The 23,482-nt window shown below is 40.3% G+C and overlaps 3 protein-coding genes and 1 non-coding gene across 4 annotated transcripts; 2 read left to right on the forward strand and 2 right to left on the reverse strand.

Annotated features, from left to right (window-relative positions):
* The first annotated feature begins 231 nt into the window (after positions 1–231).
* Positions 232–8,760, forward strand: LOC115816007 (interferon-induced GTP-binding protein Mx2-like). The gene is made up of 15 exons (XM_030778978.1): positions 232–309; positions 419–653; positions 1,278–1,338; positions 3,601–3,794; positions 4,178–4,315; positions 5,134–5,288; positions 5,426–5,564; positions 5,818–6,016; positions 6,131–6,209; positions 6,689–6,811; positions 7,023–7,155; positions 7,305–7,463; positions 7,676–7,752; positions 7,862–8,092; positions 8,536–8,760. The coding sequence occupies exons 1-15, from the start codon at positions 232–234 to the stop codon at positions 8,758–8,760; spliced, it is 2,226 nt and encodes a 741-aa protein (XP_030634838.1).
* A 4,098-nt stretch (positions 8,761–12,858) lies between these two features.
* On the reverse strand, positions 12,859–15,727 carry rpl24 (ribosomal protein L24). Its single transcript, XM_030779611.1, has 6 exons — positions 15,690–15,727; positions 15,488–15,563; positions 14,852–14,962; positions 14,342–14,478; positions 13,435–13,498; positions 12,859–12,982 (listed from the first exon to the last, which is right to left on the reverse strand). The coding sequence occupies exons 1-6, from the start codon at positions 15,692–15,694 to the stop codon at positions 12,902–12,904; spliced, it is 474 nt and encodes a 157-aa protein (XP_030635471.1). The 5' UTR covers positions 15,695–15,727; the 3' UTR covers positions 12,859–12,901.
* On the reverse strand, positions 13,145–13,279 carry LOC115817696 (small nucleolar RNA SNORA17). The gene has a single exon (XR_004025487.1). It is a non-coding gene; the product is annotated as a small nucleolar RNA SNORA17 (small nucleolar RNA).
* Positions 15,728–15,916: 189 nt separating the features above from the next.
* Positions 15,917–22,225, forward strand: cep97 (centrosomal protein 97). Its single transcript, XM_030778979.1, has 12 exons — positions 15,917–15,977; positions 16,583–16,725; positions 16,986–17,144; positions 17,499–17,600; positions 17,852–17,965; positions 18,088–18,254; positions 19,593–19,757; positions 19,971–20,119; positions 20,389–20,726; positions 20,781–21,085; positions 21,286–21,361; positions 21,719–22,225. Exons 1-12 carry the CDS (start codon positions 15,917–15,919, stop codon positions 22,223–22,225), a joined length of 2,286 nt encoding a protein of 761 aa, XP_030634839.1.
* The last annotated feature ends 1,257 nt before the right edge of the window (positions 22,226–23,482 follow it).

Here is a 23,482-nt window from a genome sequence, read left to right on the forward strand (position 1 = left end):
GCCAGTCTGTGGTCCCCACCCCCTTCAAGAAATCTGGCATTGCTCCTGTCCCCAAGAACCCAGTGGCCTCCTGTTCAACCGACTACCGCCTTGTTGCACTGACATCAGTGCTTTGAGTGACTAGTCAAAAGCCACATCAGTTCCTCCCTTCCTGGCACCTTGGACCCTGTTCAGTTTGCATACAGACCAAACAGAGCCATGGATGATAGATTGTGTTTTTGCACAGGGCAAATGTCTTCATCAGTAGATGACACCATTGCCTTGGCAACCCACACTGTGCTTACCGACCTGGACAAAGGGAATACATATGTGAGAATGCTGTTCATTGATTACAGCTCGGCATTCAACTCATCTCTGAACATGTTGAACCTGCACTGGAGACCTCCATCTGCAGCTGGATATTCAACTATTCTGACAGGCAGGTCCCAGGTGGTCGAGAATCGGCAGCTACACCTTCTCCTCGCTGATCTTCAACACGGGCGCACCACAGGGTTGTGTGCTCAGCCTGCTCCTGTTCTCCTTGTTCACTGACAACTGTGCTGCCAAGCACAGCTCCAATGTTATCGTTAAGTTTGCTGACATCATGACCGTCCTGGGCCTCAATGCAGACAGCGATGACACAGCCTACAGAGAGGAGGTGAAGACACTAATCAGCTGGTGCCAAGACAACAACCTCTCTCTCAACATCACTGCACTGTTTACATAAAAATGCACTGTCAACCATGACTGCTGCTATTGAACCAGGACTGCTACATACCCAATGTACAATACTGTTGTGTACACTCGTCATTTTCACTTTTACATATTAATCCTCATTTTCATTGCATGTTTATAGTGTTATATTTTATTTATATCTCATCTGTGATAGAGGTGTCTTAGGCAAAGAGGCAGCAGGAGTCGAGTTGGTGGTTAGTGACTGATCACCCAAATTTATTTACGAGTCAACAAATAAACAGGGGGGAGGGAAAACAAAAACAAAGCAAAATAATAATGTATATACACTATTTACAGAAGTCTTGCAAGGAGAAAACAAGACATAAATCCTGCAATTGCTTTTCCATTTTTGCCTCATTCAAGTACAGAATTCGCACACATACTCACAAAAATTACATCTAAATATAAAAGGAAGGCTTTTATAGTTTAAAACAGGATACGATGTAAGTGGACTTCCTGTGCAGTTCGTGGCTAGGCAGTTAAAATGTGACATATGGTTTTCCTTTTCATCATGGCGGTGTCACACCCAATTCTGTGACCATTGAATTCTGTGACTCTGGTAGGCGTTGTTGCTACTGGGCAGCTTGCAATCGCTCACACAGATGAGTTCATTACGCAGACAACGTAAGCTTATAGACTGTAAACAAATGAAGGTGAATGCAGTGTGGAGCGTTTTGTTTACACTACGTCAGAGGTCATAACAATACAGCAACATTCTCAGGGTGAATATCTGAGATAAAGCACAGCATAAAGCTGTGATCTATATACTGTATACAGATCCACTATATAAGCCTGACCCCATGAAGTACCTATACCTGTCCTGGTAAAATGTACCAGTATATACAGGCTAATACTGGTACATTTATTTTAAATCTGAGGTAAAAATGTTTTGGTTATACATGAGAAAGGCAGATAAGTTACCTGAAATGGTTTGGGTAGTGTGTCAGACATTTTCTCCCAAGTTACAGTGGGGTCACATATTCTGATAGCCCATTTAAATAGACTAGTAGCCTAAAGTTGTCAGTGTGAGGTCAGCTTAATCAGTAGTTGGTTCCGTTTCAAATACACAAATTGGATACTTTACAATCGACAGCACTGTGTTTAATCTAATGTGACAAGCGATTAAGCCTTCATTATGGAAGCCTTAAGGTGCAGTCGGTTTACATTTTCATTTTGATTCCGTTTTCTCATGATAACGCGTTATTTTTCTTTGTTTTCTCGAAATCTCGTGTTATCTATGTCATTATCACAAAATAACGAAATTTTGCCTTCCCGTGATAATGGCATAATTAATTCGATACATCGGTAAAACTATACATTGTTTATTAAGTTTCGTTATTTCGTGATAATGACATAAATAAGTCGACATCTCAAGAAAACAAAGAAAAATAACACGTTATCACGACAAAACGGAATCCAAATGTAATATAAATCCATGGCATCTCAGGACTTCCGTACTTTAAGATGTGATTAACCAGCATTTGTAAACAAAACGCTCCGCACTCCATTCACCTTCAAGCTGCCCAGTGGCAACAACGCCCACCACGGTCTTAGAATTCAGTAGTCACAGAATTGGGTGTAACAGCGGCAATACACCCGGGAAACATCAAATAGGTAAGCTACCGATCTTACATTTGACAATCACACTACATTCAACATCTGTGTAAACATAACACATCGTAGTAGTTTAACAGTAATATGAGGATAGTGAAATATGACAAATTGAATCGTTTAACCGATAGTGTTATGGAATATTATGACTGCTAACGTTAATCGCTCTCTCTGATTCTTTTCAGATCGATAAACGAAGACATCGGACATCACACACATGACAAAATCACAATGACAATGCTCAATAAAGATTTGGCTTGTAATCTGATAAGAGTTTGTACTTAGTCCATGTTACGGTATGAATGTGTATGCTTCTGCGTCTTAACCCGTCCGTATGTATATGAACAGTTCATGCGTACAAACAGTCCATGCGTGACGGAGAGTAGATCAGTCTCATCATCCCATTTTTATTCCATTTTTTTTTATCTTATATTCTATATTTTATGCGACTAGTGCTGTTATTGCTTAGCGGACCTTTTTTCTCGTCCAACACATCTCATTGCACCGTTCACCCTGTGTTAATCTACATATGACTAATAAAACTGAAACTGAAACTGAACTGAAACTGAAATGTATGTCTCAGAATATCACATTTCCATATTGGATATGTGTGATGACTTTAATAAGCAGAGGACAGAATCATTGGACTTCAGAGTCTCTTTAATCCGGAACGCACGCCAACTGCCTCTTCTTAGCTGCCACCTATATAAAAAAAAATACCCTGGATCTTTTTATTGCAATAATTTGGGTTAACACATCATGCAGTTATTTCAATGTATTATTTAGTTTTATGTCATTGTTTTTAAAAATGAAACCAAAAGAGCAATAAAGTCTGAGGAAATCTGCGTGACTCACGGGTTTTCTATTTTCAGTTTCCCTTTACGTCGTGCAAAACTTGGGAGAGATATCCCCAGTCATTCTTATTTAGAAAGTCCCTCTGAAAAGATCAAGCAACCGCAGGATCTGCAATCAGGTAGGTCAAATCAACTGTTTACTAGAGAATTTTGAGTATTACACAAAATTGGGGAAAAAAACAGGTGAAATTGTTAAATGAGACAGATAAAACAAGCAAGTTGTGTTTCAGTCTCCTAGCAACTATGGAAAGTGCGCAAAGCAGCCACAAAGACAAACCTGAAAACAATGAGGAAAGGTGAATATACTCATAAAAAATTGGTGTAAGGCTCAATGTAGAACGTGTTATTTACACAAATTTGTCACGTTAAACTGAGAAACTCAGAATTGTGATTTCCTATTGACTGTTTTTGCTGTTAAAAGAAAAATGGAGGGAGTGTTCCATAGTCACTTGGATGAGAGAGTGCGTCCATGCATTGATTTGATTGATTCACTGAGGCTGATCGGCATTGAGAAGGATTTGCCTCTACCAACTATAGCTGTGGTTGGAGACCAGAGTTCTGGGAAGAGTTCTGTGTTGGAAGCTCTTTCTGGAGTGGCACTGCCCAGGGGAAGTGGTAGGGTGCTTTGTCTCATTTCTCTTCTCATGTATGTCAAACAGATTATGGACAATCTCCTCACCTGTCCTAAGCAAATGTATAACGCAAAGATCAAATTTAAGTCGGACAAATCTAAAAAAAAAACAAAACATTGTACTTTTATTAGTTGAACTTTTGCGTGATAATATCTAATAATAATAGAGAATTGGGTCCCAGATTACATCAAAATCCTACATAATAAGACTTTGTACATTTGCGTAATTGGTAGGCATAGTACAATTATATATGTATGCAGTCACTGTTACATTGCAATCAAATACACTTCTGCTGTCACAGCAGTAAGAATTCTAATAACAGTCAGTGAATTTTAATAACTGTATTATGCACTCTGCCATCCTCAGGTATTGTCACCAGGTGTCCACTGGAACTCAAACTACGCAAAGTGAAGGGGCAAATCCATTGGAGGGCTGTCATAGCTTACAAAGACAATGTTATTGAGTTTTGTGACCCATCTTTGATTGAGGGAAAAGTGAAAGCTGGTAAGTTAAACTCTTTGTCAGGTTGACCCGGGAATTGGACCCGGCTGACCAGTTTGAATACCCAGAGCCTTACCCTAGTGTTAGATTCAGATGCAGAGGCAAGAGGAGTTTACTAAAACTTTCTTTTACTTGGGAAATCAGGGCAGAAGTATCCAAAAGTGAAGCAAGCAAAAACAGAAAACAATCCAGGGAAAGAGGTCAAAGTCCAGTAGGCAGTAATATCTCGCAAACAAGTCCAAAGTACAGCAGGCAGAATCGTAATCCAAAAGCAGGCAAACAGGAGGTAAACAACAGGTATATATCCAAGAAAATTACAGAGCATAGACTTGGAACAAGGCTTGATCAAAGGAATTGCGCAAGGGTGACAACTCAAGACTGAGCAAAGACCAAAGGAAAACAGGAGGCTTGAATAGACAGACAAACAAGACTGAGGTGAAAACAATACATCCATAATGAGAAACAGGTGAACTAAACATGTGTTGGGCACTAAATGAGGAAACTGAGGACCCCACATGGCCAGAAAAGGAACGACACTCCCCAGAGTCATGACACTCTTAATCTCTTGCTATCCTCTTTATTTACAACGCAACAATAAGAACAGGCAACACACTCTGGGAACTTCAGAGACTACTGCCTGCCAGCAGTTCTTACTAGACATGTAAAAAACTGCAGAGCACCAAACACACCTTCAGTAGTTCCTCTGAGAAGGCACCTGTGTCTACCAAAGCATAGGTCTCCCTCATCATAAAAAACACACTTTTCTCAAAAATAATGTCTGTATCTCAGCTGACCTGTAGCTTTCTTCTTTGATTCAACAGCCCAGAATGAGCTTGCAGGAAAAGGTGTTGGAATCTGTAATGAACTGATCAGTTTGGAAATCATGTCACCAGAAGTGTGTGACCTCACACTCATTGATCTGCCTGGAATTGCCAGGGTGCCTGTCAAAGGTCAACCAAATGATATTGGCGACCAAGTGAGTTTCAGATAATGCATTTATTAGCTTGCTCATTTATTTATGTATTTTTTGAGCTTTTTATTCTCTTCACTTGTTCAGTCATTAAAGGAAAGTGGAGCGTCTAATTTGCTTATCCGCTTATGCTGTCATTTTAGATAAAAAAACTGATCCTGTCATTCATTGAGAAGAATGAAACCATCAACTTGGTAGTTGTTCCATGCAATGTTGACATAGCAACAACAGAAGCACTGAAAATGGCACAAGAAGTGGATCCTGAAGGAAGACGTACTCTTGGTAAAAGGTCTTTTATCCATTTTTAAGGGAGCTTAGGAGAGAATAAAATACCATCTGTATTTTTACAGTGCTTGGAAATGATGAGAAATTTTACAAACAGTGCATAATTGGCATCATGAAATGAATAAAACCTTGCTACATGCCGGAACATGAAGATCATATGTATCTACTAAATTTCTTTCTTTTTCATATAATCTTAATCAAAACTTTGTTTCGTATGACTTAACTTTTGGTTTTTGTTTTGTCCAAACAGCTATTCTGACCAAGCCAGACCTGGTAGACAAGGGAACAGAGAAGAACATCTTGAACATAGTTCACAATCAGGTTGTCCCTCTGAGTAAGGGTTATATCATTGTTAAATGTCGTGGTCAGAAGCAGATTGATGACAAAATATCTTTAACAGACGCCATGCGACTTGAGAGACAATTCTTCGAGCAACATGATTACTTCAGGTAACTCCAAGAGGACAAATTTCCCTGTCATGTGCTATTTTGGATATTAAAAAGACTTAGACACATTGTACTTGTTTTAGTAATGAGATGTCTGTGAATATTTATTTCTGACAGAAGTCTGTTGCATGAAGAGAAAGCCACTACTCAATGTCTTTCCAAGAAACTAACTCAAGAGCTGCTAGACCACATTAAAGTGAGTGCAACACTGCTACAAGTCATTGTCATCATATAACTCTAAAGCAACTTTCTCTTTCTTTCATCACCTGGTTCTACAATGAGATCAGTAAGGAGACTTGAAACATGACATTTGAATAGAAACTGAAAACTATATCCAAGCCATATTAAATCATTTATAATAATCAGAAAATGTCTCATGAGAAACATGTATCTACATCTTACCAACACTTGCAGTAGGAAAACCAAGCAGTTTTACTCTGCATATGCCCTATGGATTCTAACTGTGGAAAACATGACTATTACAATGAGTACTACAGTAAGAACACCATGCACTTTCAGTGTAATTCCATAAATGCATAAAAATGTCAGTGAAATATTTGAACATAAAACACAGAATGATTTGGTACTGTCATTTAAAATGAATACACTAGTTCCTCTGGATTCATAAGATTTGATTCTGCAGCTGTAACAATGTGAATTTGGTTCTCTGGTTAGAAATCACTGCCACTGCTGTCAGAGCAGATTACGAAGCAGCTCTGGGATGTGAGGAAGGACCTTACTGAGTGTGAGACGGGTCCACCTCTGGACCCTCATGGGAGGAAAATCTTCCTCATTGAAGTAAGTGATCTGCACCTTATCTTAAACCCACAAAATTCTTTTCTCTGTTCACTGCTGTGTTCTCCCTCATCATAAGACATCTATACTGGTGTATGATGCTTGGGCTTTGCCTCACAACAGTCTGTCATCTGAGTCTGCTTGTTCAGTTGAAGATCTTCAGCAGTTTAAAAAACTTCATTTTTTGGGGGGGGGTTCAACCCTTTTTACTTAGACCTTAACCAGATTCAATGACAAGATTGACCGTCTAGCATCAGGAGAGGTGGTGACTGAGGAGAACCTATTTACTGTCATGCGGTCTGAGTTTAAAAAGTGGAAGGATCTTCTTGATGGAACCAAGGCATCATGTAAGGACACTTAGACCTATACTAAAAGAAATGGATTTTTTCTAAGATTGGACAAAACTGATTTTTTTTTTTACATTTACATTTATTCATTTGGCAAACACATTTATTGAATGTTCATTATATTTTTGTTTATCAACTTTTCCAACCAGTTCACAAGACTATGCAGGATGTGGTACGTGAGTATGACCAAAAACACAGAGGAAAGGAGTTGCCAGGGTTCTGCAACTATAATGTGTTTGAGATGGTGGTGCAAAGACTGGTGATCCAACTCAAAGGCCCAGCTGTTGACACACTGAGGATCATAAGAAGTAATTGCTCATAATCTCAGCTAACACATTCATTAATTTTTCTCTCTTTTTACATAAATCACACAAAGCAGATTGCTTGAAATGGTCTTTGGTTTGAGAGCTTGATTTCTTACGTGTGTGTGCGTGTGTGTGTGTGTGTGTGTGTGTGTGTGTGTGTGTGTCTGTGTGTGTGTGTGTGTGTGTGTGTGTGTGTGTGTGTAATCAATCTACAGACGCCATCCGGAAACAGTTTACTGATGTATCCAAAGCCTGTTTCCCAAACTACCCTTTCCTTCAGTGTGTCACTATGGTAATTACCTAAAAATGTGAATCAAAATACATTATTCCTGGAAACATTTGGACAAGTACTATATGTTGATATGATTTTCTATTTTTGCCTCTTCACAAAAAATGTTCAGAACAAGATTGACAACATTCAGTCAAAGCAGGAAGCTAAAGTGGAGGAGAGGATCAGGGAGCAGTTTGATATGGAACAACTTGTCTACACACAAGATGGCATCTACTTCAAAATCTTGAAGGAGGAGACTCCCACTGTGGTGAAAGGTGAAAAGGCCACAAGGGACAAGGGTATGACACCAGGCCTTGACGGCAGGACCAAATATCCTGAGATGCTAAAGGCCTATTATGAGGTATAAGGACCACTGTACTTTATCTATGGACAAACATGGTGCTTTATTTTCTACTTCAACGTACATGAAGTCTTGGGACCACTTCTTCAAGCGTTTATTTTAGTTTTAGGAACTTTCATGGTTGTCCTTACAGAGTTCAAAAACGAGCTTCTAATGAATATTTTACTTTTTTTCTCAGATAATGTTTCTCACACTTGTTCATTAGATTTTTAAAAAACTCACTTGGTGTTTAGTGAACATGACCATGTTGTGTACTCCAGAGTGTATTTTACTCTTGGGCATCAAAATCTGCTGATATGCCCAGGTAAGAAACTGGCATATATGACCGTTGGCGATAGCTATTCACATATGTCACATTCTCCTTTGAAAATCCCTCTGTGAATCTCTGTAGCTGTGAATGGCACTGTTATGCCTATCTCAAAGTATTTCTCATTCATTCTCAGATTGTGGTCCAGCGGCTGGCAGACCAGGTGCCCATGCTGATTCGTTTCTTCATGCTGAAGGAGTCAGCTCGACTTCTCCGCAGTGAGATGCTGGGTTTGGTGGATGGTGCTGACGTGTGCGAGATCCTTCGGGAAGAGTCTGATGTCAAAAGACGGCGCGTAGACATGCAGAACCGCGTGAACCGCCTGAGCATGGCTCAGGAGAAGCTCAGCAACTTCATCTGAGAGAATGTTGAGAGGAGTGCAACTGTCTGCCCGTAAGAGCAAATATAAGAAAGGGTCCACTTTCTCAAACTTCATCATTACAATAAAAATGTTGTTACTGACCTCGCGTCAAGAACTAAAGGCTGTAGTCTGCCAGCAATTTATGAACAGAGAAGCTACTGACAATCAAGATGGTTTTGCTTCATGCCTCTGTAGGAATTTCTCAGTTTTGAAATGTGTTTCCTATGTCAAGGCTAATACATACATTTAAACTGCTATTTATTGAGCTGCCACCAGAACACTTTTCATTTCCTTTAAATTTTCATTAAACTGACTTGACAGTATCACAGATACATGACTGTTCCTCAGACCCTTCTTCAATTTTTTACACTGTTAGTCACTTTTGTTCAAGTTTCCATGTGCATTAGCTAACATGTGTATTAGCTAGCATAATAATTTGTGCCAGATAAATTGGAACATGCCCCCTACTGTCAGTGTGTCCTAGCAAAAGAAAAAAATTAAGAGGTTTATTAAAAAATGAACAAATTAATGACCAGGCTCCTACAAATCTGGCCTTTCTTCAGGATATATGCAAGACATTTTTCCGAAGCAAAGCACACATCTCTAACATTTTTTATTTTTCAAAGAACAACAAACAAAAAACTCTCACAATGGCTGTTATTTAATATCAGAATATTCTTTTGACATTTTCATAACTTTTGACCTAAGAGACAATTGTCTCACTGTATTCATATCCGCATAGAGATTCTCACTGCAAATTCATTACATGGGCTAAATATCCCACGCAGATTTTATCTGTTGAAGTGTAGTTGGGAACAGTCAGAAGACCCCGTATAGCCCAATTCAAACAAACAAACAAATAAAACAACAGCAAAAGTAAGAAGAAGAAGAAAAAGAAGAAGAAGAAAAGTAAATTAATATTGTTGTTGTTGTTAATAATAATAATAAGAAGAAGAAGAAGAAGAATAATAGACCAAACAATTCCATAAAATGATACAGTATAAACAAAAAGGTCTAGCTTCATTTTGTTCCCTCATAGTTTTCAAGAACGTTTAAAAAAAAAAAAAGGAAAGAACAGGGTTTTTGTTCTGTGAACATTCCAGCACAGATACCAAACATAAAATTAATCAGAACTATTCCAAGTATTTGAGCAATGTTCTCTGTTACGAGAACAACTAACAGTAACCATTGAAGTTTTTCAGAAAAGTTTGTCAAGCATGAAAAATGAGGAATATCAAACATGACACCTTATAAACGCAGAGGGTAGACAACACAATGGAAGCACAACCCAAAAAGATTTTTTTTTTCCTACTTCTTTATACATTGTCTATTCACACTCGTCTGGTAACGGAGGATGAGCAAAGTAAGAATTTCATTGTACAGTGCAACTGCCTGTTTTGCTGTGCACATGACAATAAAACTCTTGAAAAGGGGTTGTGTTTTGAAGTAATGGACATTTGGGGCTGGCATAGCCAGAAACTGATGTCCAGGTGGATTATAAGTGCCATCTCTAGGTCCTATGGTGACTGAAATAAAAAAAACGTGCAACACTGCCAACTGGTGGCACCACAGAGGGGGGAAAGTGCCCCCTGTATGACCAGACTGATGAGTAATAAGGCCCTAGGGTTTTATTGTAATCTGTCTGTATGTTCAGCAGATATAGCTCAGTTCCTGTTTTGCACCTTTGCTGGTCCTGGTTTGCATAGATCAGACAAGCACTTCAAGTGACTCATAAATTTGTGCATGTTGATCATTCATGAAAATAGTGTCAGGAAGTAGTGAGAACAGTGAAGTTTCATTATTGTGCAGTCTGTTTAGTGGAGAACATTTAAACACAACTATCTTAACTGTAATGACACTACCACAAACTGAAATATATGACTTTTCAAACTATTTGAGTTGGTCACTGGTTACTACTAGACAGTGAGAGAAAACCTGCCTGCGTGGCTGTAGACCAACATGTAATATGTCTTAACATCATCAGTCAGCGCATTATGCAAACAAAGATTTCTGTTTCTTACATTTTCTGATGATATTTGTTGCCCCCTGGTGGCCATATACTGTAGTTTGCCCATGAGATTTTAATTTTTTCCAAGCTGGTTTTAGCAAACGTACATTTATTGTTACTGTGTCAGTGCGGTGGTTGGTTTGTGGGTTTTTTTTTGTTGTTGTTGTTTGTTTGTTTCTTTCTTTCTTTAATTTCCTGGCATTTGCCCCTTTTCAGTGACAGTTCACACAATCACGGCCTTGTGCAGAAAAAAAAAAATCTAGGGCAAACGTGTGCCTCAAAAGCCATATGCCTATGACAGTTCTTCCCATCATTTTATGGCTGTCATCACTCTTGAAATGAATTTGAGATGAATGATTCTGGACACTCTCTGTGTGACACTCGGCCATTCACAATTATTCGAATTACACCAGTTAAATTCAGATATGAGAATTTGATGTTTTATGATGCAAACTGTAAATTTGTAAACACTTATATTTTATTTTTGAAGTGGAATTTTTAACGACAAAAAGTTCCTCCCTCATCCCTAAAATCTGTCAATCTGATGTCTGTTAAAATGTTTAAAAAGGTTCTTTCCATGAGCTGTAAGTTCCATTACTATGGATATTTCAGAATAGCATTTATATTCCAAAATACTTTTTTTTTTTTTTTAATGTACAGTTGCCACGATGAAAAGTGTCTGATATATAGGCTAGTACAATAATAGGATAATGTCACTAAATGGGAGTCTGAGGCCATGTCTATTCTTTATAAAACTACAAGACATGTTTTACTCATTAGCCCTCATAAGGACAGGATCCTTTTTGTCTTTGAGACTAGCATCAAAGTCAGGTCCAAACGGCACACTGTAAGGAAAGCCCAGTCCAGAAAAGGTATTCACTGCATAGTGTAGAGCCACTGTCCATAGCTTGGAAAAAGCTCAATCATCTAAGAGACCATATACTGTCTGGATGTCATGGTACAGGTACTGACCTGCTAAACTAAGTAATAAAGTGACACACTAGAAATTCATCTCAGAGTTAAATGTATCCCTGTGTTTGTGCACATAAAGCAATTATTCCCCCACATAAGCGTTAACTGTTTTCTCTCTGCTGATTCAGGGCCCTTTAAATGGGATAACAGGGATTTGTGAGTTGTAATAGTTATACGTTACTAAAACGTGTGTGGAGGCCCATAAAATAAAACCTGAGCATTTTATGAATAGCCTACGGTATGGCACTGGATATCAAAGCAAGACTCATTTGTTAAGAACACTTTATGAACTCTTACATGATTGCGTTATTCCTGGGAACATCAGTGTTTACAAAATCTGTGTGTGTGATGGGTGGGGGTTGTGAACTTCCTTGTGCAAACTTAGATGGTGGTCTTTGCTCTGGCTGGCTCTCCTGCCTGTGCTTATAATAAAGCCTGTTTAACTGACTCTGATCTCGCTCTTCTCCAGGTCTCACTACAACTACTTGCTTAAATTGACGCTAATAACTGAGCATCAACTGGAACTTCAATTTAGAGGACAATTAGGCTTAGCCATGTTCCAGCTCTGTTAAAACTCACTCCTGCAGATATGTATAACTGTACAAGAAACTTAGCGTGCCATGAATGTAAATAAACATGTTCATATATATTTTGCAATCATTCTAAAAACTCAACATTTATAGCACAGCTTTTTTTTTCGATCACCACTTTTGGGCATTTTAGGAAAGGGAGAAGTAACCGAACAGTAGTTTTTAACATCTCAAATGTTCCTCCAACATGGTTTCTAAATTCTGTCCTCAGACACACCGTTGAACGATTTAGACAGTACAGTGATCCTACAGAATTACTATTTAATGTGTAGCACATTAGCTACACGCTGCTTGTGACTACAAGCCTCACCCTTTACTGTCAGACATTCTTGCACTGTGATGTCTATTAACCCTCTGCACACACTTATTACCCACTTAATACTTTGGCATTAGATTTGGATGAAGGTAACTTTCTCTATGACCAATTAATCTAAGAATATCCTTTATGATACAGACGAAACAAGAGCTACAAAATCCACTTATTCAAACTTCCTACATAACATCAATAAGCACAACTCGTGACAAGGAGACAGTTGGATGATTTATTAACAAAAATTCCAAGTCATGGCTTTTAACGCTTTCCACCAACGCGTGGTGCGCTGGCCTTCATGGGCTTGGCGATCTTCTGTTTGGGTGCAGTTTTGGCAGGAGCCTGCAGAGAGAGACGACGTTTGGAATAAAATAAATAAATACAAACAAAAACAAAAGGAATTTCTCACTCGTTAAAGGTTCGAGACACAGGACAGACGAGGACTCGAGTTCCATTCTATCTGTTCAAAGAACCCAAGTTAGTCCTGAGCCAATCAGGTTCTTTTGTAGGGACTATAAATCAAACTGAGCACCCACTGTTTCTGGGGGTACTGAGCGTAGACATAGCCCATTAGTCTATGCCACCTTATGACACAGCAACGACGGGAAGCAGTCGCACTGCAACGCCTCAAGGGGCAATGGAAGGACGCGTCATTATCACGCCATGTTTTTGAAAAATCTCTCTGTTTTTCTTCTTTGCTCATGCACAATAAAAGTCAACCTTTCCCATCCAAAACAATCTGAGCGCAGCTCTGGCGTAAATTTAAGAGATGTAGAATACTGTAAATGCCTTACCTTGGTGGTCTGGACAGCTGCCTTCTTGGTTGCCTGCTTAGCCTTCTTGGCCTCTTTGGCAGCCCTGGTTAGATGATGGTTATTGTTAATCACAGTGAAGCACATCGTTCAAATTCAGTTCACACAGTCGACAACTGAAAGACGCTCAATACAAAACCGCCAAACTTCTAAAGTCTGCCAACGAGAACTGCTGATGCTAACCTCATCACTTTCATTATGCTCACAGTGCAACAAGGACGTTGTCGTCAGACGCATTTGAGATGAATTGAGAACACTCAAAACCGTTTATAGATGCCATACTGGGCCCAGTGAATAACTACACCAGAAAAACACAGACATACAAATGTTAAGTGAAAATAGCTTCCAAGACTAGCAGTGCTAATTAGCTTGTTGCGCTTTAAGATGCAATGCACAAGGACAGCACACAAAGCATATTATCACAATATATATCTCACCATAAATATCAGGGAAAAATACAACCCAGTTCAGATATGAAGGGTCAGCAACATACAATAACAAAATTAATTTTATGACATGATTTGTGCAGACCGAGTACATGAACAGTTCACCTCAATGACAAACATTGTTCTTTTTTGAAAGCGCCCTGTACAAAAGGGTCCTAGACCTCCTGGCACAAATCTAATCTATACGACTGATACAAACCGCGGCTAATACAAACGTAGCACGAGTAACAGGATGTCGGAAAACATCATTGGACAACCCAGCCTAATCAGCCTTCCAGCCCAGCTTCACAACTGGGATCTGACTGGAAAGAAGATTCTAGTGCCGACGCAGCCAGACTTTCTCACAACTCATCAAACTGAAGACCTTTTGCAAAGCGTAAACAAAAAAAAAAATTCTGCCGAACACGGATCCTCTGGGTTTGCAGACTGAGGAGAATGCTCACCTGATGGCCTGCTCTCTCTGAGCCTTGCGCACCTCTGGTTTCTGGTTTCTCTTGGCCAAGATCTCAGCCAGGGAAGCCCCAGTGATGGCCCTCTGGAACTTAACCGCACGGCGGGTGCGCTTTTTCGTCACCTCTTCCTGTTAGGGCCACAATATCACATGGGGTGAAAATTAAAGACAGTTAGGATAAACCACCCCAACCCTTGTGAAAAACGACATTGCGATAATCCGAGATAGACCTGTACGTGAGTAGCCAGTAACATCAGTATATATGTTTGAACCTTTTAACAAATTTATTGATTTGTAGAAGGAACACACGGATGAAGTTTGAGTCAGTTTCCAATTACATGATTTGCATTAACACTATAACACACATGTTCACACAGGGTTTAGATGATGGAAAGGCAGAAAATTTGCCCCAGTAACAGAGCTGCTAAGATCACACATTTTGTCAAACTGTTTCACACACATGCATTTACATATAAAGACTTTATAAAGGTATGGGACTTACAGACTGGCCCTTCTTGTGCTTGCGCCTGTACAGTACAGTCCAGTTGATCTGCCTGGGGTTCCTCTTGGCCAGGAAAGCAGACTCGCACTTGGCGTTCAAGAACTGGAACACCTTAAACCCAGAAAGACAAGTATATTTAAAGTGGATACATTCTGGTTGAAAAGGACTGTTATATACAACTTAATCAGGAGAGTAATCACTAGCATCATGCCCTCCTGATAATACATACATCTCCGTGGCAAGAACGCGCACGGTCGAGATTGCAAAGCAGACAAGATACAGCCAACTAGTTTAAGCGATTCTTCAGCATTTTCAAAGCTCCTGCACAACAATTAGTTCCATGTTCTGTGACCAAAAAGCTTAGTGAACAGTCCTGACATAGGCTTAAAGTGGCATTTGCTCATAGTAGCATACAGATGCAACAGGCCGCCGGCAATGCATAAATTCACGTTAGCCCAGGCAGTCTGCTAGCGACAGGCCAATGCGATGTCAATAACTACACTTCACTACGCTACAAACCACACTTAACATTTCACGATGTAATACTGATTGTAAGTTACATATTAAATGTCATTTTGGCAGTTGAGGCCCAAAAAGGCAACACACATCATAGTATGTGACTAACGTTTTGGTTACCTTTCCGTCGATTCTGGCGTACCTCCGGCCATGGCCGGGGTAAATTTTATACCCACTGAAACTACACAGTTCGACCCTGTGTGTCAGAAATAACAACAGATTATTAAAACAATTCACTGCATTTATTCAAAGGATACAAATCAACATGGATTTTGAACGATTTTATTTAAGATGTTTGGGGATTGAATAGGTGTACACTTACTTCATGGCGGCGAGTCAGACGGGGAAGAGGAAGAGGAATTGTGGGTACTTGGTTTATGAAATAATCGAGTTCAGCAAAATAATTTTTTTTTTAAAAAAATAGCAAGTTTTAAGGGATATCTATGAAATGTAACCATATAAAAACTATATAAAATTATTTTTATCTTGAATTTAATTCAGCCAATCAATTAAAAGATCGGTTGCCTGGCGGTGACACAAGCGGGAAGTATGGCGGCGACAGAAAAAGGTATCAAACCTGATTCCACTATGCAGATGTCAAGTTATGATGGTAAGTCAATTTATTTCGTGCAGTCCGTTTATTTGTGTGTGCTCTAGAACGTGGACATTGTTTTCAAGACGTGGAATTGTACAGTTTGGATCTCTCATCAAAAACAGAAGGAACTGCTTTTAATCAACGTTAGCTATAGCTAACGTGATAACAGAACAAACGTCAACATTACCAGCAAGCCAGTTTTTCCTCTCACATCTGTAATAGCACAAACAGCTTTACCCTCGAATTACTCTGCTTACACTGCAAGGATATACAAATCTTGAGATTACTTTGTTTTTAAAAGTTGATTTAAATGACAAAGCCGGTTGTCGTAATATAGATCTACACAGCTAGCTTCACTCTACACCTTAGTTAAGCTTCTTCTTCCACCTTATTGCGAACTTTTCTTTAAGTAATTGCATTTTGAATGGCGACGATGGGCAGCTGTATTTCAATTTAATCCTTAAACTCTTCTGAGTGTCGGAAATTCCTAATGTCTCTGCGCTAAATGCGATCTTGATATCCAACTGATCCATTAAACTGTAGTCTTGTATTATTTTTGTTTATTTGCACACTGAGATATTATTTTTATCATTATTATTGATATTATTATTATTGCAAAGGTCCGGTGGTTGATCTGTCGAATCGGGGTCTTCATAAACTGGATGCAAATTTCTCGTGCGCCGCCGACACTCACACTCTCATCCTCGACCAGAACCACATCATTAAACTTGAACATCTCGAGAAAAATGCAGCACTTCAGCAGGTATCGTGCCTATATTAAGTTTGCTAAGTTGTCAGGGAACAGTGACAACTGAACGCTGAAACTGCAGAAACTGTTGTACAGCCTTAATTAGACCCTATAGGGAAAGCATCTGTTACACTGTTACACAGGGCAAAATCCTTGGATAATTTATAGTGGTATAGTGACTTCTTTCAGCTGTCCTTGTTAGGAGCATGAATACTACCCGTTATCCTTGTGACATGTTTACTCAGTATTTTTTCTACTTTTCCTCTTCTCAAAAGTTGTCCGTTGCCTGTAACCGACTTGTACGCATGATGGGCGTGTCCAGGCTCACAAACCTGAAGGTTTTGAACCTCCCTAACAATAGCATTGGCTACATTGAGGGACTTAAGGAGCTGACACATCTTGAATGGCTGAACCTAGCTGGCAATAACATAAAGGTCTGATTACTTCTACTTCTCTTAACATATATCTGCCTAGTGCCTGTATATAGCCTGCCAAACATTGAACATCATTGCTTGTAGTCCTATTTGTTATGTCTGTATGTGATATCTGTTGTGATTTAATACACATCTGACACATAAGTCAAAAACATAGGCAAAATTGTTTAGATTTTTGAAGGTTGGTTTTGCCGCACGTTGGAATTATGGCTTTTTCGGGTCGCTTGAAGACTAGATAAGGTGTGGTGTGACCCATTGTGCTTCTTAACTGAGCATCAATGCCTCTTTGTTAATGGCTAGTGGTAGTTACTGATAGTGCATTCTCTCTCATTATGTGACTCTGTGTCCCACCAGGTCATTGACCAGCTGAACAGCTGTATAGCCCTCCAACATTTGGACCTATCTGACAACAATATTTCTCACATGGGTGATCTCACAAAACTCTCTACTTTAAAGGTATTTGAATATTTATAATATAAATATACAAAAACAAGTCAGTTCAAAGGTTCTGGGTTTTGACTGATTTAATTTTGCTTCGCATGCAGCAGTGTAATAGCATGTTCTCTGGTTTCCCTTTGTGATTTCACTCAAGACAGCAACATTTCAAAGTTATCATGTTATCAGTATGTTTTAGACTCTTTTCTAATCACATGATCTACATGACAGAAAGCTGTTGATATTCATTCGTGATGCTCTGTGATTCACAGACACTCCTTCTCCATGGCAACATCATCACAACCCTGCGTACCGTCCCCGCACACCTCCCACCAAACCTCACTGTCCTTTCTCTTGCGGAAAACGAGATCAGGGATCTCAATGAGGTATTCACAAAGTCAACAGCCTTCATTGTTTTTCAAAGTCTATTTTACCGTGTATTTGTGTCACTAGATATGACTTTATGTTTGGTGAATGTCTCTTTGGTGTTTCTCTCTGTCTTCCTCAGGTGTCCTACCTTGCGCCTCTCCATGACCTTGAGCAGTTGTCCATTATGAATAACCCTTGTGTCATGGCGACACCCTCCCTGCCTGGGTGTGATTACCGTCCATATGTAGTCAGCTGGTGTCTGAACCTGAAGGTGCTCGATGGATACGTGGTGTCACAGAAAGAGGGGTGAGTACAGCGTGGTTAGACCTGCTTCACTGACTGCTGTATGTTGTGTGGAACATGCTAGACTATTACAAATATATAGGAGTGTGACAGTTTTGTACCATAGTTCTTAAGACTTCGGTTCATTTCATGGTACGTGTGTAGTGAACTGTGGATTATTTTTCTCACCCCAGCTCTTGTTTTGTTTTATTTTGTTTTTAAGAACTTGATCCCAAATCAAAGCGAATATATATATATTCTTATCATAGAGCATTCCACACTGTTTGTGTTTTTTTGTATCATTAAGAATAAAAATAATTTGAAGCCAGCGCACTTTTTTTTCTTTTTCTTTTCATTTTTCATAGCGAGAAATGATATGCTCCGTGCTTAGCATGCAGTGCATGTCATCATTAACTGAACAGGCAATAACAGCTTTAATGACAACATTGACTGAGTAACCATTTGAAATAGCAACAAAACACACAGTGTCATTACTCAGACCATGAGCAATATAAGTTATATTGCAGTATATGAATCACCATAAAGGAGCAGATCTAATCTTTAGGTTTCTTGAAGTAGTAGCTTGTTATTCTTATACTGAAGAGCCCGTGCATTGATCTTAAGAAGGTCAGAGCGTCTGGTTGTCATTTTGCGGTTGTCATGTGTTTACAGTCATTTTCTTGATGAAGAACCTTAGAAGATTCTAATGTTTATATTTCTTCCACTCTTTGACATAACAGAGAGCCTTAAAATAAATGTTACTCAGATTTGGTTTTGTTAGACTCATTTTTCTAAAAGAAGAACCTCAAAATAGGAGGTACCAAAGAATAGTTTTCTTTGATTCTCATCTTTTAAGAGCTTTCACGCTTTTCATGTTATATTTAATTTCCTTGTGATAAATGTACATGTTTCAGTGAGACAGAGAGAAAATCTTCACGTCTGAGTTGGTTCAGTTCCTTTTCAAGCCAAACAGTGATACAAACTTACCCCTGACCCAAACAATTTAGGTACAAACCAAACTGTGAATAGTGTGAATTCTTACACTTCTCCAAGTAAGTCTGTGGTTTAAGCCTTCCCCGGGTCACTCTGTTATCAGAATTGTCTCGTTAAAAGGAAGAAGTATCGCAAGACAGGTTATGTGTTCTGTAGAGTAATGGCACACAACTATGCAACAATAACATGATTGAGAGGCACATGCTGCAGTATAAGCTTTGATATGCTGGAACTAATCGGGCAAGAATGCTGACAGCTACAAGCTAGAATGTGTTTATACCCTTCCAGGAAGACAAAATGTCCGCAATCTGTGGGTACCTTTGCTCATGCTAACTCTATGTATGTTTTATTGCCTTTTTGTTTGTCTAGATTGAAAGCAGAGTGGCTTTACAGCCAAGGCAAAGGTCGCACATATCGTCCAGGCCAACATGTGCAGTTGGTCCAGTACCTTGCTACTGTGTGCCCTCTGACCGCTACATCTGCTCTGCAGTCTGCTGAGGATGCTAAGCTTGAGAGGATTCTCAGCAAACAGAGGTACTGCTGATTTATCAAGGAGATGGAACTTTTCATTTCATAACTTGTTAAAATGAAACATGTCTCAACCATTCAGACATGCTACCAGTAATACTCAAGGTTTCGTCGTTAACCACATGCTAGCTTTTAGTGCAGTACTTCTTGTGATCACAGTTAGCAAAACACTTGTAAGATTTTTCTCCTGTGAACCTTCTCCATGTTGTGGGTTGGCAGGCAGCACCAGAGACAACTTCTCCAAACAAGCCACAGAAGCTCTCTGAGCCCATCTCGTCCCACTCAGCTGGATGTGGAGCAGAACTGGCACAATTCACCCAGAAATGGAGTCACACAACCTGAGCCTTCTAACCTCAGCCCACAGACAGGTCTGAGTTCCCTCCACTCCAGTTCCAGTCTCTTATGTAACTTTGTTGCATTGAACTTGGAGCCTCTGTTGCTCGAGTCTTAAAAGTCTGAATAAGTTAAACCAGGGAATCACTGTCTGACACAACCATCTTACATTTGTTAAAGACTTGATTCAGTCTTTTTCAGTTGCGTCTCCATACGCTTGGTTATTTATAGTTCTGATGATTCTTAAGTTCTCTTTCTTTCATGCTCATCTGTTCCTTAATCATCCAACTGGTAATTCCCTTAGGTCCAGAGCCAGTTCTCCAGGTGAATTCCTGGCTAGGCTCCTCCTTGGGCTCTGTCCCTGCCCTGCACGCTCCCCTCTCTAGAGAGGAGCCGCTGATCTTGGAAGATGTGCAAACGGACGAGGAGAAGCTCCACGGCAGCCTTCTGTCTTCCGAATCAGCTTTTTTGCCCGTGAGCTCTGATGTCCAATCTCCTTCATGTTCTGACAGTGAAGAGGAGGACGTGGATGAGCCTGATTCGTTGGCCCCCGAGGGACCCGCCCGTTCCCGACCCCAAACAGCGCCCGGAAGAGACGCAGCATCGCACACTCTCATTTGCCCTCCCCCTGGTCAATCCCCGGTCATTGTAGAGTCTTCTCAGCTGAATGGAATAAATGAGAACACTTCAATCCAGAATGGGGACAAACGCGCCCAGACAGATGGAAGCAAGCTTTCCAAGATCAATGCAGACCAAAATCTGCCACTAGATACACATCTCGCGTCGAGGAGCGGACAAGGCATTTCGGAGGTGGAGAGCGAGGTGAGAGGGGAACAGAGGGTGGCACAATGCCGACCCCACGAGGCAGCGGTGAGGATCCAGGCATGGTGGCGGGGTCACTGGACGCGGCACCATCACCCCCAGGCCAAGGAGGTGCGCTCTGAGATCCGCCTGCGCAGGATGCAGGAACACATCGTTTTCCTGACTGCAGAGCTTGACAGGTAAAAAAAAGAAAAAAAAACGGTATGCTCGCGTTATGACGGACTTCAGCAGAGGAGATAAATTGCTCCTGTTTACGGTTGCTCACATCAGGACTGGGAAGGCATAAAAAAAAAAATAATAAAGAGGCCGTTTAAAATTTAAGGTGAAAAATATTGTCTGTGACCTTATTGTAACCTTGTGCATGTGTGTTTGTGTATAGGGTGCGTAAACAACAAGAGGAGGATAGGCTACAAAGACTGGTGCAGGAGGAAGCCGTCAAGTTCCTTTGGAAACAGGTCAGGGAATCTTCCATTACCTTTAAAGTGAGGGGTTTTCAACAGCAGCTGACAACTCCTCTAGAGTATAAAATGATTACTCTACCCACACAAGCACCAGTAAAGCATTTCCTTGCAAATGTGGTAAACCCACCATCACTTGTATATTTAGACCATTCAGTGCAAACAGTGCTGCGGAACTGGAAAATTACCATTCCGGTAACGGTACGTATGGATATAGCTAAGTTTCCACTGCGGCCATAACGCAAAGCTGTTTGCCTGGAATGGTGATGACACATCAGTGTTTCACATTTCTTTTTCATGCTTTCTCTTTCTCCGTCTCTATCCCCCCATCCCACCCTTTTTTTCTTTCCACAGTTCCAGGCCATGGTGGAGTGGCAGGGCACAGTTAAGGACCAGCTGAGTTCTTTGTCCCCTGTGCCCAACTCCACTGTAGGTGCCTCCTTCCCTGCTGCACCTGTGTCTGCCACTGAGGACACCATACCCCCGATACGCAGTGAGCTCTCCCTGCCTGAGTCTGGCTTCCATTCTCCTGGAGAGAGACAGGGGTTGCAGGAGGACAGCCTGAGTAGCACAGCCACAGCCGGATCGCCCGAAACAGTGCGGTCGCTAGGGATGACGGTCCTGTCGCCGGGTGCAGCAGGCGACAGCCAAGATGCCAGCCTGCTGGAGCAGTATTTGTCCTCTGTACAGCGACAGGACGAGGAGGAGGAAGATGAGGAAGAAGGGGCTGGGGATAGAACAGGAGCAAAACTGCGGCCACCCTCGTTGTCGCCGCTCAAAAACTCAGATTCTTCCTCTGTTGTTGTAGAGAAGATGGAGGAAGCTGGGAAACAGTGCCCCCTTCTGGAGAGTAAAGTTTAAAGTTTGCTAACTCCATAGACTCTCTTGGTTGTGTACTTTTATCATTGGCTGGTTGACAAATACGATATAAATATCTTTTTGAAAGCACTGAGGGCTTTGCCTTTTCTCTGTGACTGGTTAACAAAGAAAGGATCCATAATCCTCTGTCTTCATGGTAGAAGGTTAGTGTGGAGCATGTTGAAAAGATATTCTGGTCAGTTCTTCCTGTAGGTTTTTACTGTTAGTTGTTCTAGTCAACAGAATTTTCCTTTTAGGACCCGCTGAATGAACAGTATTACAAGAGATTTCTTGTACACAATGTGATGCACTAAAAAAAATGTGACTTGATGGGATTTATGTTTCAACTGAACTTGATTTTTTAAAATGTTCAGATGAAAAATACAATGAACCGTCATAGACACGCGCTTTGAAATCCCTTCTGGAGACTACAGATGTGTCTTTCTCCCATACACGTGTCTGTGAACCCTTATCACACATATCAAGAATGTGAAACACAGACACTCTGCAGACAGGTTTCTTACTTTTACATGTGCTGAGGTAACACCCCCACAACGCAAAGCACTCACAGAGTACATTTACTTGCAAACAATCTCACATTTAGATCAATGTCTTATGCAACCTCCAAGTCTGCAAGAGGAGGGTGTAGGAATGTAACTTGGGTATTCTTCAGCAGTTTGGTGGACTGTTTAAACTTACCGAACCATATTATAAATGCCTTCTTTGTTAATATTTGAGTTTGTATAATAAGCCCTGTGTTGTATGAACCAAGTGCTGTGTGTCATATATGAATATTTGTTTTATTTATTTATTGTTTGTACTTTTTATCGGTTTTTTTTTCGTTTCATGATTGCATCTTTTTGAAAATAATAAAAAATGTTGATTTATCTCAGCAAATAAACGAGTTGCAAGCCTGCTGCTTAACTCACAAGCTACTCCAGCCATTAGACATTACAGTGTGGTATTTACCTCAAGCCATGTTCTTAACGCTCACTTTGCCTCTAGGATCCGTGTCTCATTGACTGGCATATGCAGGCTACGTCACTCCAGAACAGTGCGCGACACATAAGAAACACTGGATGGCGATAGAAATCTGAATACCGTGGGACGTGAACAGGGCTACACATGCGATGTGATTCTAAAAGCAATCTTTTTACAGTACTATAACTTATTACAAGCATATTGTAATAATATGAATATTTCAAATGATCACTGAAGAGAATTTTAGTCTGTCGGTAGCCTATTTATGTTGAGAGGATG

Source organism: Chanos chanos, chromosome 7, assembly GCF_902362185.1.
Source record: "Chanos chanos chromosome 7, fChaCha1.1, whole genome shotgun sequence".
Classification (NCBI taxonomy): Eukaryota; Metazoa; Chordata; class Actinopteri; order Gonorynchiformes; family Chanidae; genus Chanos; species Chanos chanos.

Excerpts from the sequence above, each read along its gene's own strand:
- LOC115816007 (XM_030778978.1), top strand. The coding sequence starts at position 232 with ATGTCTTCATCAGTAGATGACACCATTGCCTTGGCAACCCACACTGTG. Across the intron at positions 1,339-3,600 it reads GAGTTCATTACGCAGACAAC|AAAAATGGAGGGAGTGTTCC; the intron begins GTAAGCTTATAG and ends TGCTGTTAAAAG. Across the intron at positions 7,156-7,304 it reads TGATGGAACCAAGGCATCAT|TTCACAAGACTATGCAGGAT; the intron begins GTAAGGACACTT and ends TTTTCCAACCAG.
- rpl24 (XM_030779611.1), bottom strand. Across the intron at positions 14,963-15,487 it reads ACGCCAGAATCGACGGAAAG|GTGTTCCAGTTCTTGAACGC; the intron begins GTAACCAAAACG and ends TCTGGGTTTAAG. Across the intron at positions 13,499-14,341 it reads CAGAGAGAGCAGGCCATCAG|GGCTGCCAAAGAGGCCAAGA; the intron begins GTGAGCATTCTC and ends TCATCTAACCAG.
- cep97 (XM_030778979.1), top strand. The coding sequence starts at position 15,917 with ATGGCGGCGACAGAAAAAGGTATCAAACCTGATTCCACTATGCAGATG. Across the intron at positions 17,145-17,498 it reads TAGCTGGCAATAACATAAAG|GTCATTGACCAGCTGAACAG; the intron begins GTCTGATTACTT and ends GTGTCCCACCAG. Across the intron at positions 21,086-21,285 it reads CTGACTGCAGAGCTTGACAG|GGTGCGTAAACAACAAGAGG; the intron begins GTAAAAAAAAGA and ends GTTTGTGTATAG.